Source organism: Eimeria acervulina, genomic scaffold (genome assembly GCF_000499425.1).
Source record: "Eimeria acervulina Houghton genomic scaffold, Eah_scaff241, whole genome shotgun sequence".
NCBI lineage: Eukaryota > Apicomplexa > Conoidasida > Eucoccidiorida > Eimeriidae > Eimeria > Eimeria acervulina.
The window spans coordinates 3,006-17,500 of record NW_013549984.1 but is presented as its reverse complement, the minus strand read 5'-3'; the positions used below and the strand labels follow the sequence as shown (position 1 = coordinate 17,500).

General features: G+C 54.3%; 1 protein-coding gene across 1 annotated transcript in view; it reads right to left on the bottom strand.

Annotated features, from left to right (window-relative positions):
• The window catches only part of EAH_00027780 (hypothetical protein, conserved), a gene marked incomplete at both ends in the record, with an annotated part of 14,171 nt that extends 303 nt beyond the window's left edge, over nucleotides 1–13,868 (bottom strand). The window contains 22 exons of the mRNA XM_013396366.1: nucleotides 435–626; nucleotides 814–960; nucleotides 1,090–1,152; nucleotides 1,342–1,374; nucleotides 2,009–2,137; nucleotides 2,466–2,664; nucleotides 2,768–2,813; nucleotides 3,168–3,311; nucleotides 3,555–3,701; nucleotides 3,839–3,949; nucleotides 4,183–4,250; nucleotides 4,662–4,789; nucleotides 5,236–5,439; nucleotides 6,068–6,449; nucleotides 7,003–7,343; nucleotides 7,661–7,706; nucleotides 8,095–8,194; nucleotides 8,597–8,844; nucleotides 9,017–9,177; nucleotides 9,574–10,082; nucleotides 10,467–11,798; nucleotides 12,104–13,868. Of these exons, the coding sequence (XP_013251820.1) occupies nucleotides 435–626; nucleotides 814–960; nucleotides 1,090–1,152; nucleotides 1,342–1,374; nucleotides 2,009–2,137; nucleotides 2,466–2,664; nucleotides 2,768–2,813; nucleotides 3,168–3,311; nucleotides 3,555–3,701; nucleotides 3,839–3,949; nucleotides 4,183–4,250; nucleotides 4,662–4,789; nucleotides 5,236–5,439; nucleotides 6,068–6,449; nucleotides 7,003–7,343; nucleotides 7,661–7,706; nucleotides 8,095–8,194; nucleotides 8,597–8,844; nucleotides 9,017–9,177; nucleotides 9,574–10,082; nucleotides 10,467–11,798; nucleotides 12,104–13,868 (6,495 nt within the window). The remainder of the gene's footprint in view (nucleotides 1–434; nucleotides 627–813; nucleotides 961–1,089; nucleotides 1,153–1,341; nucleotides 1,375–2,008; nucleotides 2,138–2,465; nucleotides 2,665–2,767; nucleotides 2,814–3,167; nucleotides 3,312–3,554; nucleotides 3,702–3,838; nucleotides 3,950–4,182; nucleotides 4,251–4,661; nucleotides 4,790–5,235; nucleotides 5,440–6,067; nucleotides 6,450–7,002; nucleotides 7,344–7,660; nucleotides 7,707–8,094; nucleotides 8,195–8,596; nucleotides 8,845–9,016; nucleotides 9,178–9,573; nucleotides 10,083–10,466; nucleotides 11,799–12,103) is intronic.
• Nucleotides 13,869–14,495: the final 627 nt, after the last annotated feature.

The window sequence follows — 14,495 nt, the reverse complement described above, 5'->3', positions numbered from 1 at the left end:
AAAGTCCATCTGGCTACCGGCAACTGCAGCAGCAGCAGCAGCAGCAACAGCAGCAGCAGCACAAACAGCAGAGCAAGCCCATGAGTAGCGGTGACGGCGTTTGCAGGAAGAGAGGAAACGAAGGGGACCGTAGCGACAGCAACAGGTGAAGCAGCAGCAAGCGAAGTAGCAGCAGCAGGCGCAACAACATCAGCAGCGACACCAGCAGGCGCAGCAGCAGCAACAGCAGCAGCAGCAGCAGCAGCAGCGGCTGCTGCACCTTGTTTAAAGAAGCACATCATTTGCGGGGAGGGGGCAATATTAAGGAAGAGAGACAGTCGGCCCCACGCCTTCTGGCTGAGAACAGCAGCAGCGCCAGTGAGCGAAGAAGCAGCAGCAAAAGCAGCAAATAGCTTCTGCATGCATTTAGAAGACTGGTGCAGCAGCTGCTGCACCGTCGCAGTCCGCAGCAGCTTCTGCTGAGCTCGCCGGACCTCCTCCCGTTCGTTCTTTGTTGCACCAGATTTGCTGCTGCTGCGCAGCCGCCCCCTCATTGCTGTGCTGCTGCTGCTACTGCTGCTGCTGCTGGGGTGCTGGGGGTGGGGGCTCGGTGTGGAGGTGTCGGTCTGCGGCCGGACAGAGAAGCTCTGCAGCAAAATGCAGCAGCAGGTGCAGCAGCAGCAGCAGATATTTGGTTGCTGCTGCTGCTACTGCTGCTGCTGCAGCAGCAGTGCGAGAAGAAGCCAGATGACTAGCTGGCCTGCTAGCTAGCTAGTGGGGGGCTGAGGGACAGCTAGCTAGCTAGCTAGCTAGTTAGTTAGCTAGCATGTTGACACTGAGGGCAGCTGCTTTTGCTGTAGAACAAACGACGGGTGGCTGCTGGTGCTGCTCTGCAGTGCAGTGTTGCTGCTGTTCTTGCTGCTGCTGATGCATTGATACTGCTGCTGCAGTGCTGCTGCTGCTGCTGCTGCTGCTGCATTGCTGCTAAAGCCGAAGGAGACCAAGCAAAGCAGAAAGCAAAGACGGAGAAGAGCATCATAGAACAACCAGTGCAGCAAAAGACGCAGAGACAGGAGACAGCAACAGCAGCAAAGGAGACAGCAAACTTACCCTAGGGTTTGTAGAAAGATTGTTCATAGAAGCGCCAGCAGACTGCTGCTGCTGCCTCAGCCCCTGAGCAACAGCAACAACGCACAAGACCAACTCAGAAACTAGCAGCAGCAGCAGCCGCAGCAGCAGCAACAACAGCAACAGCAGCAAAGCAGAAGTAGTAACAGAAAGAAAAGAGTCTGCACCAGACACTGCAACAGCAGCAACAGCAGCAACAGCAGCAGCAGCAAAATCAGCAGCAGCACAGCCTACCGTCCTGGCCGTTGCTGGCAGCACGCACTGCACCTGGGCATCGCAATGAAGAGACTGCAGCAAAAGCAGCAGCAGCAGCAGCAGCGACAGCAGCAACAGCAGCAGCAGCACTTTCAAGAAGAACGGAGTCAAATGCATACAGGCGCTGTATCAATCCACACCCCAACTACACCCTAAACCCTCCTAAACCCTAAACCCTAACTAAACCCTAAACCCTAGATAAACCCTAAACCCTAGCTAACCCCTAAACCCTAGCTAAACTCTAGCTAAACCCTAAACCCTAAACCCCAGAAGCACCCGCCAGCAGCCTTAGAGGCACACAGCCTGACGCATGGCAGCAGCAACAGAACCATAGGCAGCAGCAGCAGCAGCAGCAACAGCAATATCGGCAGCAGCAGCAACAGTGAGGCTGCTGCTACCTGCTCTATCTGCCGCAGTTGCTGCATTCTTATCTCCCTCAGCGACCTGGGGGCTCTGTCTTCTTGGCTCGCCTTCAAAAAACACAAAAACCAAACCCTGTGGGGTTTCATAGAGGGTTTAGGGTTTAGGGTTTAGGGTTTACTCGTCTTGACTCTTCTTCTCTGCAGATTGTGTCTGTTTGACTCCTTAACACTAACGGTTTTAGGGTTTAGGGTTTAGGGTTTAGGGTTTAGGGTTTAGGGTTTACTTTTCTTGACTCTTCTTCTCTGTAGATTGCGTCTTCTTGAATTTCTCTCAGTTGCTGCGAACAAAATTTGTTAATTGCCGTCGATGCCCCAAAAGGCCTCTTCTCCTCGCTACACTCTGCTATCAGGCCCTGCAAACCCCTAAACCCTAAACCCTAAACCCTAAACCCTAAACCCTAAAACCTAAACCCTAAACCCTAAACCCTAGGCCTTTAATCACGTAGACGAAACCCTACATCCTAGACCTTAGGGCAAGGCTGCAAGAAGAGCGGTTAGATGGGGTTTAGGGTTTAGGGTTTAGAGATGAAGCAGAGATCCTTCATTAAATGCTATCTAAACCCTCACTAAATGATGTCTAAACCCTCATATCTAAACCCTAGTTAAATGCTGTCTAAACCCTGATTATATGTTGTCTAAACCCTAATTAAATGCTGTCTAAACCCTAATTAAATGTCGTACTGCTGTTGGCAGCATAGACCCAGCAACTGCCCACTGCTGCACTGCTGCTGGAGAAGCAGCACGCAAGACGGAGTCCTCCAAAGGTAAATCTGAAGGCCGTGTTGCTGCTGCTGCTGCTGCTGTTGCTGCTGCTGCTGCTGCTGCTGCTGCTGGGCCTGCTGTTGATGAGGAATCACCGCCTTGACGCAGAATGACTTGCCTGCACACGAAGAAAAACGAACCTATACACCATAAACCCTAAACCTTAAACCCTAAACCCTAAACCCTAGCGCGTTCTCCTTCTCTTAGCGTTGCATCCTTACTTGAAGCTTTTGCCGTCTGCCGTCTTTTGCTCAATCAGCCCGAGGCCTGTGCATTTGCAGCAACCCTAAACCCTAAACCCTAAACCCTAAACCCTAAACTCTATACCATATACCCTAAACCCTAAACCCTTGTCCACAAAATCCTTATCCTTATGCAAGCTCGAGGGTTTTCTCTAATAGGCCTTCGTCATTGTCTATAATCTGTTGCGCATAGGGTTTTTCTGCAGAGGGTTTAGGGGTTAGTTTGAATGTGTGTTAGGGTTTAGGGTTTAGTATGAATGCATGTTAGGGTTTAGGGTTTCGTGTGAATGCGTGTTAGGGTTAAGGGTTTCGTGTGAATGCGTGTTAGGGTTTAGAGTTTAGGGTTTGTGTGAGGGTTTGCTGGGCTGCTGGAGTGTACCTGGAGGTAAGCGGTGTATAGACACCCCAGCACTGAGCAGACAGTTGAGGCTCTCTACCAAAAGAGCAGCATGCCGAGAAGCAAGACGAGCCTCGCAGCTCTTTATAAGAGGAGGCAAGCACGATGTTCGAGACCCAGGCACCTCTGCAACAAACCCTAAACCCTAGACCCTAAACCCTAAACCCTTAACCCGACCATCTAAACCCTAAACCCGAGCATGCAAACTCTAAACCCTAAACCTAAACCTTAACCCCGAAATCCGAACATGTAAACCCTAAACCCGAAATCCTAAACCCTAAATACGAAACCCTAAACCCCAAACCCTAAACCCTAAACCCTAGACCGTAAACCCTAAACCCTCAATGGAGTGCAGACGTCATAGACAACTGAGAAAGCATAACAGCCAGTTGCACAAGCAAGCAAGGGCAAAGGCTCCTGTTGCTGTTGCTGCTGCTGTTGCTGCTGCTGTTGCTGTTGCTCCATTTGCTGCTGGTGCTTCTGCAGCTGCTGCTGAAGGTGGCGCTGCTGCAGGTGCTGTTGAAGCCACAAGAGAAGGAAGCTAAGGATGCTCATGGAGGCCTGTAGCACGTGTTGCAACAGCAGCAGCTGCTGCTACAGCAGCAGCAACTGCAGCAGCAGCAGCAGCAGCAGCAGCAGCAACATGAGCTCACCTCCTTCACGCTTAATTCGATAAAGAAGAGAAAATATTTGGGCCCCTCTTTCTGTCTTCGGGCTGAGAGCAACGCCGCGATAAATCATCGGGGGAGCCGAGATGCTCTGCACTGCAGCAGGAAACCCTAAACCCTAAACCCTAAACCCTAAACCCTAAACCACAAAACCTAAACCCTAGATTCTAACCTACCCTCCTACACACCAGCCCTCCAGGGCCGTCGTAGTTAATCAGTTTGAAGACAAAATCTGCACTGGCTGTGATGCTTAGCGGTAGCTAAGGCTGAGGGTTTAGGGTTTAGGGTTTAGGGTTTAGGGTTTGGAGCACTAGAAAATGCAAGTTGACAGAGGAAGATTTCAAACTCCGCCAGGCTGAGTTCGTTGAGGTGCTGCGAAGGCGATCCCGGCTCCAGCCTAGAGCCACCCAAAGCCAAACCCTAAACCCTGAACCCTAAACCCTAAACCCTAAACCCTAAACCCTGAACCTTAAACCCAAAGGACTAAACGCAAGAGTTTAAACCTTACATTCTACTCCCTGTGCACCATATCGTATACCCTAAACTCTAGGCTCTAAACCCTTAACCCTGCTCTCTATACTCTAAACCCTCGGCCCTCAACGGTTGTCTCTAAACCCTAAACCCTAAACCCTAAACCCTAATCGCATGCTGCCTGAACCCCTCCCCAATTATCCCTAAACCCTAATCTCAACCCCTAAACCCTAAACCTCAATTCTAGCCCGCTAGTGATGAAAGGCTAAGCACCCCTAAACCCTAAACCCTAACCTTGGAAAACCCTAAACCCTAGAAAACTCTAAACCCTAATTACCGAGCGATTTGCTGCTTCATAGCCCTGCAGAGGTTAGTGCAGAACACCCGACTTCTGCTGCTGCAGGGGGCCCCCACTGCTTGGAGAATCAGAGGCAGAGCTGTTAGAGGCAGCAAATCGTCCTCGCACTGCAGCACCAAACCCACAGACCCTAGGGTTTAGGGTTTAGCGCTTAGGGTCTAGGGTCTAGGGTTTGGCGCTTAGGGTTTAGGGTCAGGGTTTAGGGTTAAGGGTTTTAGGGTTTAGGGGGTTTAGGGTTTAGGGTTTAGGGTTTAGGGTTGGCAGCCCTAGTGTCTTACAGGATCTGCAAACGCATCTCCTCCTGAGGGTTTAGGCGCAGATTTCTGTGGGTAAAAGAGCAAAGACAGCAGCAGCAGCAGCAGCAGCAGCAGGACAATTGCAGCAATAACAGCAAGGTATCAGTTGCATAGCAGCAGCAGCAGGGCAGCAGCAGGAACGCTGCAGCAGCAGCAGTAGGGCAGCTGTATCTGCAGAAGGGACGGGGGATGACAGCAGCAGAGCAGCAGCAGCAGCAGCAGCAGCAGCAGCAACAGCAGCAGCTTGGAGAGCTGACCTGCAGCAGATCGAACAGCTTAACGAAGACGGGGCGGAAGCAGTGCAGCAGCAACTTGCACTCGACTTCTTCAAGAGGCTCAGTAGGTTCTGCTGCTGCTGCTGCTGTTGCTGCTGCTGCTGCACCGACGGGCTGCTGCTGGATGCTGCAGTGGAAAAGGTGAGGCCCCGGAGAAGACCGCCAGGCAGCCCCCTGGGGACTTTGCTGCAATGCATGCGAAGCAAACAGCAGCAGCAGCAGCAGCAGCAGCAGCTAAACAGGGAAGCAGCAGCAGCAGAAGCAGCACCTGGACAGAGGAACAGCAGCAGCAGCAGCAGCTTTATAGACAGAGGGGCATTACCAGCAGCAGAACCTACACAGAGAAGCAGCAGCAACATCTAGACAGAGAAGCAGCAGCAGCAGCTGGATACAGATGCAGCAACAGTTAACTAGATAGCAACGCAGAAGCAGCAGCTGCAGCTAAACAGAGCAGCAGCACCAGCACCAGCACCAGCAGCTAAACAGAGCAGCACCAGCAGCAGCATCAGCAGCTAAAGAGAACAGCAGCGGCAGCAGCACCAGCAGCTAAACAGATAAGCAGCACCAACAGCAGCAGCAGCAGCAGCAGCAGCCCTTAGCATGCATGCCTTTCCCGCCGCATGCATGCAAGGCGATACGGAGAGTGCCTCGAAGCAGAGAGAGCTGCTGCATAGTTGAGGTGTATAGGCAGCTGTGGCGGGCCTTTCCCCACCTGCATGTACACCTGAAGTTAGTTATTTCATGCTTTGTTTGTGTTTAGGTGTATATGCATTTATTTAATGCAATATCATTCTAGAGAGACAAATATATATACCTCGGACGAGTGCTGTGGCGACCCTGCCCCTTCTGCTGCTGCTGCTGCTGCTGCTGCTGCTTCTGCATGCTGCTGCTGATCCAGAGAAGACAAGCTCTGCTGCTGCGCAGAGAAGCTGAGAGAGAAGGAGACAGATTGAAGGGTCTCCTCAGGGCCTTCTAGCCAGTGGGCGCTGCTGCTGGCGTCAAGCTCTGTCTCCTCCGCTTGCTGCTGCGCCTGCATCTCTCCCGTTGCTGCTGCTGCTGCTGCTGCTGCTGCTGCTGGGTGCTGCTGCAGCTCCTGCAGCAGGCGGTCTGCTGCAGAAAGAGACAGTTGAGGCCCCGGTGGCCCCCCACCCCCCGCTAGGCTGTTGAAGTGGGAGACTGTCTCTTCTATGTCTTCGCTGAGGAGCAGACGAACAAAAAGAGACAAAAGGAGACAAAAGAAAAAGCAAAAAGAATCAACAAGACAAAAAGAGACAAAAAGAGACAGAAGGAGACAAAAGGAGACAAAAGGAGACAAAAGGAATAGCCAACGAGACACAAATAAGACAAGAAAAAGATTAAAGGAGACAAAACGAGATAAAAAGAGATAATAAGGGACAAAAAGAGACAAAAAGAGAAAAAGAAATAGCAAAAGGAGACAAAAGGGGACAAAAGAAATAACAAAAAGAGGCAAAAGGAGACAAAAGAAATAACAAGAAGAGACAAAAGGAGACAAAAGAAATAACAAAAGGAGACAAAAGGAGACAAAAAGAGACAAAAGGAATAACAAAGGAGACAAAAAAGATAGAAAGGAGACAGCAAGAGATTGAAGGGAGAGTAAAAGAGACAGAAAAAAACAAAAAGAGACTAAAGGAGACAAGAGGAGACAAAAAAGAATAAAACGAATAACCCTAAACCCTAAACCCTAAACCCTAAACCCTAAACCCTAGGAGATATGAGATTACGAGGTACCGCATGCATTCATCGCAAAGCGCGAGAAGTGTCTCTTTTGTCTCCTCTTCAAGTGGGGGCTCCTCTTGCTGTCTCCTCAGGCACTCCCGAACAGCTTCAGCTAAGCACATCCTCTCCCCGGCTGCTGCTGCTGCTGCTGCTGCTGTTGGGTCTTCTGCTGCTGCTGTTGGCGCTTCTGCTGCTGCTGCTGCTGCTGCTGCTGCTGCAGCAGCAACGCGGTCTAGCAGAAGCAGCTTTTTTGTGATTCGCTGCAGCAGCTCAGGAGACCCCCGTCCCCTCCATCCCTCTACCAGCAGCTTCAGCAGCAGCGCAGCAGCAATTGGGTTTTTTCGTGTGTGCACCTGCAGGAGAAGCAGCAGAGGGCAGCAGCAAAACGACAAGAAACAGCAGCAACGAGCTCAGCAGCAACTTCTGTTCCTGCTGCAGCCTCAACTCCTGCACCGGCAGCTGCTACTACCCTAGCGGCTACTGCTCCTGCTCTTGCTGCAGCAGCAGCAACAGCAGCAACAGCAGCAGCTGCTGGTACTGCTGGTGCTGCTGGCGCTGTTACTGCTGGTGCTATTGCTGTTGCTGCTGGTGCTGTTCTTGCTGTTGCTGCTGGCGCCGTTGCTGCTGTTGCTGCTGCTGCTGCTGCTGCTGGGAGTATGTGTCTCCTCACCGAAGATATCGCAGAGAGCAGCGCCCCAGCCAAGTCGGAAGAAGTGCTGCACACAGGAAGCGAACAATATGGTGCAGCAGCTGCTGCTGCAGCAGATGCTTCTGATGAAGCAGCTGCTGCAGGGGGCGCCAGCTGTGCCCCAGAGGCACCCGAAGCAGTAGGAAAAAGTGTTGCAGCAGCAGCAGACAAAATGGCAGCAGTAGCAGCACCAGAGACAGTAGCAGGAACAGAAGCAACAGCAGCAGAAGCAACAGCAGCAGCAAGCGCAGCAGCAGCAGGCATAGCAGCAGCAGCAGAACGAGCGCCGCAGCAGCAGAAGGAGTGCAACAGCAGCAGAAAAAGCGCAACAGCAGCAGCAGCAACAGCAGCAACAGCACCAGCAGCAGCAGCAGCAACAGCAGCAGAAAGAGCGCAGCAACAGCATAGAGTCTTACTGAGGATGTGCAAAGAAAGCAACACAAAGCGAAGCCTCCGCCGGGCCAAGCGATTTAATGGAGCCGAGAAGTGCCTCAATAAACGAAAGGAGACGCTCAGCTGCAGCAGCAGCAGCATCAGCAGCAGCAGCAGTAGCAGCAACAGCAGTAGCAGCAGCAGCAGCAGCAGGCGGTATAGGAACAGCATGCCAGTCGTGCTGCAGTCTCAGCAGCGTGACCAGCAGCAGCAGCAGCAGACGCTGTTGCTACAGCTGCTGCAACTGCAACTGCAGCTCCAGCTGCTGCAGCAGCAGCTGCTGCTGCTGGTTGGCTCAAAAGCACATACTGGAAGCAGCAGCAGCGAAAGGCAGGAAAAGGAGACAGTCTCCGCAGCAAGCAGAGAGGGGGCGCAGCAAAGAGACACAACAAAGCAGCAGCAAACACCACTAGAAAACAGAGACTCCTCAGCAGCAGCACAGCCCTCTTGCTGTAGCAGCAAGAAAAGACCCCCATAGAGCCTCACTGTCAACTGCTGCTGCTCCAGCGCTTTTTGTTACTGCAGCAGCAGCAGCTGCTGCTGCTGCTGCTGTAGTGGGTGCCACGAATACACCTTTTTCTGCTGCTGCGGCGAGAGCAGCAGCAGGAAGAAGGGCCTCCAGCACAAACCCCTCCCCTACGACTGCAGCAGCAAACTCGCTAGAGTGTCCTTCCGCAGCAGCAACAACGATATCAGCAGCAGCTGCTGCAGCAGCAGTCGCCAGGTTCCCCTCCCTGACACGCATGCGACTGTGTACAACACTAGGGTGTAGGGGCATGCAGTAGCAGCAGCAGCAGCTGCTGCTGCTGCTTCTGCTGCTGGTGCTGGTGGTGCTAGTGCTGTGGGGGTGCTGCTGGTGGTGGTGCTGCTGATGTTGCTGCTGCTTTTGCTGCTGCTGCAGCTCACCGTTCTGCGGCTGCTATTTGGAGACACCCGAGGATTTGTCGTTGGATGCGGGCGGGATCGTCGTCTCCAGGCAGCAGCAAATTGCTGCAGCAGCGGCTGAGGGGCCCCAACACCAGCAGCGCGGCAGCACGGGTGGCAGGAGCCTTCTGCTGCTGCAGCACCTGAAGAGACAACCCAGCAGCAGCAGCAGAACGCGCCCCAGCAACAGCTGCTGAAGCAGCAGCAAGATCAGCAGGCGCCGCTGAAGCAGCAACAAGACCAGCAGGAGATGCAGCAGCAGCAAGAGAGCAGCAACCGCAAGCGCTGCAGCAGCAGCAATAGCAGCAGCAGCAGCAGCAGCAGCAGCACAGCAGATTCATGCAGACGGAGAGGGTGCAGCAGCTTTGAGGCTTAAGAAGGAGACACACACAACTCAAGAATTGCTGCAGCAGCAAGAAAGAGACACTAAAACGGCAGCGCAGCAGCACAGCAGCACTGCAGCGGAGCAGCGCAGCAGCAGAGCAGTGCAGCAGCAGAGCAGCAGAAGAGACAAAAAAAAGGAGCAAAGAGACACCTACGGTGCTGCACGCCTCAACAGCCAATGCCTCGAGGACCTCCACCGACAAACTCTTACGCTGCCTTGTCTCTCCTCCCTCTTCCTGCTGCTGCTGCTGCTGCTCCTGCTCCTGCTTCTGCCGCTGCTGCTGCTGCTGCTGCTGGTGCTGCTGCAGCACAAGCCTTGCTAGGAGGAAGTATGAGGCTTCGTTTTGCAGGAGCATCTTCAGGAGACCCCCCGCCCAAACCACCTCCGGGTTAATGCTGCTCCACTGCAGCAACACATCTCCTGCTGCTGCTAGCAATCTTGCTGCTGCTGCGCAGTGCACGTAAGCTACTACTTCCTCTGCTGCTGCTGCTATCTGGGAGAGACAAACAGCAGCGGGAGACCGACGGAGATGATCCAGCAGCCGCTGCTGCAGCATACGACAGGAGGGAAGCAGCAGCAGCAGCTGCTGCAGCAGCAGCGCGAGGGACTCAAGAAGACATGCCGCCTGCTCTATTAGACCCTTGGAGTGAAGCAAAGAGGCCCCTGCACCAGCAACAGCAGCGGAAGCAGCAGCAGCAAGCAGCAGTAACAGTGATGGCAGCAGGAGCAGCAGCAGCAGGATCTGCACCAGCAGCAACCCAAGGACGACAGCTGCGGCAGCCCTAGACGCAGCACCAGCAGGAACAGGAGCAGCAGAAGCAGCAACAGGAAGAGCAGCAGGCAGAACCAGGGACGGCAGCAGCAGGAGCACGAACAGCAGCAACAGCAAGAACAGCAGCACCGGCAGCAGGAACAGCAGCAGCAACGGGAACGGCGGCGGCTGCAGCAACAGCAGCAAGAACAGCAGCAGCAAGAGGAACAGCAGCGGCAACAGGAACAGCAGCAGCAGCAGGAACAGCAGCAGAAGCAGCTGCTGCATGCCTTTACCTTCGCAGAAGATTTGGATTACGATTGGGGCTTTCTTCGGCTCTTTGTGCAGCAGCCTTGCTGCATGCGTCGCGCTGCTGTTGAAGCCCCGAATCCAGCTGCTGATGTTTAGGGAGACAGCTTCTTGTCCTTCTGACTGCAGCAGCGCCTGCATCATCCTCCCTCTCTCCTTTACGATGTTAATGCTGCTGCTCCTGCTGCAGTGAAAGTGCTGCTGCAGCAACTGCAGCAGCAACTCCTCTATGTTGTCGTTACCACGTAAAGGAGCTCGCCTCTCCCCGCCACCCTCAACGCTGATGCCCTGGGCCTCCTCCTGCTGCTGCTGCTGCTGCTGCTGAGCATGCTTCGTTGGGTGTGCTAAGAAAGGGCCTTCTTGCTCTGTCTCTATCTCCCCAAGAGGAGACACAAAAATGCTGCTGGTGCGGCGCCTCGACCCCCCTCCCCATTCTAAATTACCGGAAGACAAACGGCGCCCGCATAAATATGCAGAGGCAGCAGCAGCATCCCCTGCTGCTGCCGCTGCTGCTGCTGCTGCTGCTGCTGCTGCAGTTTCTGCTGCGCCTCGTGCTGCTGCTTCTGTTGCTGCTCCTGCTGCTGCTGGTGCTTCCGTGGTGCTCTCTTCTGAAGTAATGGTGCTTGAATCTTCCTGAGCCTCATCAAGGCTCTGCTGCTGCTGCTGCTGCTCTTGCTGCTGCTGCTGCTGAGTTTGCTGCTCTGAGTCTTGTGCTGGAGGCTCGATTGGGAAGGGCTGCTCGTTTTGGCTTACAGAAGAACTGCTGCTGTTTGGAGACATTTCAGATGTCTCTTTTGCTTCTTGAGGCGCATCCTTCTCCCCTTCAAGGTCTTGCTGCTGCTGCTGCTGCTGCTGCTCCTGTTCCTGTTGGGGTTGCTGCTCCTGTGTCTGCTGCTGCAGCTGCTGTTGCTCGTGCTGTGTCTGCAACTGGTCCTTTGCCGGCTCCTCTTGCTGCTGTTGCTGCTGTTGTTGCTGCTGCTGCTGCAGCTCGTCTAGGTCATCCTGCTGTTGCTGCTGCTCCCTCTCTTCCTGCTGCAGCTGCAGCAGATCGCTGTTAACCCGCAGGGGTGCTTCGGTGGCTGTACACCCCACATCCACAAACTGCTGGGGACCTCGAGAGACAGCTGAGCTGCTGCAGACCTCCGCAGCAGACAAACGGAGACTGCTGCTCTGCCGCAAAGGCTGCAGCAGCGTCTCAGCCAGGTACCTACACAAGAGAATGCTGCTGCTGCTGTTGTTGCTGCTGCTGCTGTGAGATTCAAGGTCAGCGATCTCCTCAGCCTTCCGTTCAAATAGTGGGGCATCGGTGAAGTCCTCTGCTGCAGCAGCAGAGACAGCAGCAGCAGCAGCAACGCAAGCCACTCAGAGCTACAGCTTAAGGCGCCGACTCCCCAGCCAACAACAACAGCAGCAGCAGCAGCAGCAAAAGAGGAGGGACTCGTGCTACGCCTTCTCTAGAGCAGACTGAGTAGGAGACAGCTTTGGGTTTCCGAAGAAGAACTCACTCCAAGCAGCGGCAGCAACAGAAGCAGCAGCAGCAGCAGCGGCAGTAACAGCAGCAGCAGCAGTAACAGCAGCAGCAGCAGCAGCAGCAAAAGAAGAGAACTGGAATACAGGAGCTTACACTGGATGTCTGTCTGCTGCTTAAAGACAGCCGCCCGCACTGCTTCTTCTGTATTGACTGTAGCAGCAGCAGCACTGGGGTTTGCTACTGCTGTTTGAATGCATTTAGCTGCTGCCAGCTCTATCCTTGCTGGCGGTGTTGCTGCTGCTATTGCTGCTGCTGTTGTTGCTGTTATTGCTGCTGCTGTTTCGGCTGACGTTGCAGCAGCAGCAGATGAGGACTCCTCCATGCAAAACAACCCTCCCCCGACGACCTCCTCTCTACACCTTTGCTGCTGCTGCTGCTGCTGCTCCCCGCCTTCCCTCTGCAGTTGCTGGAGTTGTTGCTGCAGTTGCTGCTGCAGTTGTTGCTGCAGGTGCTGCTGCAGTTGCTGCTGCACTTGCTGCGGGAGCTGTTGCTGTCGCTGTTGCTGTTGCTGCAGTTGCTGCTGTTGATGGTTCAGTTGCTGCTGCAGTTGTTGCTGCAGCTCCTGCTGGAGTTGTTGCAGTTGCTGCTGCTGCTGCCGCTGTTGTACCTGCAGTTGCTGCTGCAGCTCCTGCTGGAGTTGTTGCTGTTGCTGTTGCTGCTGCAGCAACTGCTGCTGTTGATGCTTCAGTTGCTGCTGCAGTTGCTGCTGCAGTTGCTGTTGTTGCTGCTGTTGCTCTTGTTGCAGTTGCTGGTGTTGATGGTGCAGTTGCTGCTGCAGTTGCTGCTGCAATTGTTGCTGCAGCTCCTGCGGGAGCTGCTGCAGTTGTAGCAGCTGCTGCTGTTGTTGCTGCTGCTGTTCTTGTTGCTGCTGGATGGCGTTTGCCTGCCATTGCTGCTGCTGCTGCTGCTGCTGCAGCTCGTTGGGGGCATCGTGAGGAGGAGCTGTGGGTTGGGGCTGCATGCAGACGTCGGAGGCCTTTTCCTCGCTGCTTCTGCCAGAAGAGTACAAGGAATGCCCAGCAGCGGCAGCAGCAGCCGCCGCCGCAGCAGCAGCAGAAGCAGAATGAGCAGAGGCAGCAGAGGCACCGCCTGGAGCAGCAGCAGGCGGCATATTGCCTCTGACAGTTTTACGTGGGGCCGCTAGAGAACTCCTGCTGCTGCTGCTCGCGTCTCCTGCAGCAGCATCAACTGCTGCTGCTGCTGTTGCTGCCTCTGCATTTGCTGCAGATAGGGCAATTCTGTCCCTTGCGTGCGCAGCAGCAGCAGCAGCAGCAGTTGTAGAAGGATCCGCAGCAACACCAGCGCTAGGACCGCCAGCAGCAGCAGTAGCAGCAGCAGCAGAAGGGCGGGGGAGAGGGGTGTTATCGTATGCAAGGACAACTTGTTCGTATTTGAGCTGTCTCTCCACCACAAGGTCTACTAGAGACCCAACAGCTTCAGGGTCTCCTTTCTCTAATGCCTTACTCCAGGTGTCTCCTAAGCAAATGCCAAGGGCCTCGATGTGGGGTGCGAGGCTCTTCCAGTTGTTAGCGAAGGCTGTGGGGTTGGTGGCATGGGAGACGCTCCTGGGATCGGGGAGGCGATCGATCCCACGACGCTGCAGAGCAAACGTCAGCAACTCCAGCAACCCCACACCGCTCCGCAGATGCAAACTACGGGGGGGGCTTAAAACCGCCAAGCCGTGCGGCTGCAGCGGCTGCAGCAGCAAAGGAGACAGCAGACCCCACGAAGCAAGAGCAGCAGCAGTTTCTGCCTTCAGGGAGACAGTTGGAGAGGAGACACCTGAGCGAGAGGAGACCCGCAAGGAGTCTCCTCTAAAGGAAGAAGAGATACCCGAGGCATGCCGAGGGATGGACATTGCACAGACAAAAACAGACAAAAAAAGACAAAAAAACAAACAAAAAGGAGACAGAAAGTAATCAGAAAGGAGACATGCGAAGCAGGAGACGTCTCCCGTAGAAGCAACAGCTAACGGGAGACACTGCAGCAGCAAAGGAGACAATGCAGCAGCACACGCCCCCACACACAAACAGGGGAAACTGCTGCTGCAGTGCTGCTGCTGCCTCTGCCACTGCTCCTGTTGCAGCTCCTGCTGCAGCTGCTGCTGCTCGCGTAGCAGCTCCTGCTGCTCCGTTGCAGCTCTTGCTGCAGCGGCTGCTGCTACTGCTGCTCTGCAGCGCAGAAGCTGCAAGAGAAACAACAAATCAAAGAGAAAATGAGGCCGGGGAAGGGATACTAAGCCCCAGCAGCCGAAGGCGTCAGTCTAAACGAGCCGCAAGGCATACAGGATAAACCTGTAACTCTTGGGAAGAGAGAAAGAAATAGGGTCAAAAAGAAACTCTAAGAGGGCATAGATAAAGAATTTAAATAGATGCATGCAAATGAACTGCACATACAGCTCAAACCGCTCAGACGCAGCCAGAGAGAGGGCCCCAGCGCGTGGCCCCATCGAGTGACCTTGAGATGTTGCGTGCGAGGAAGTTCT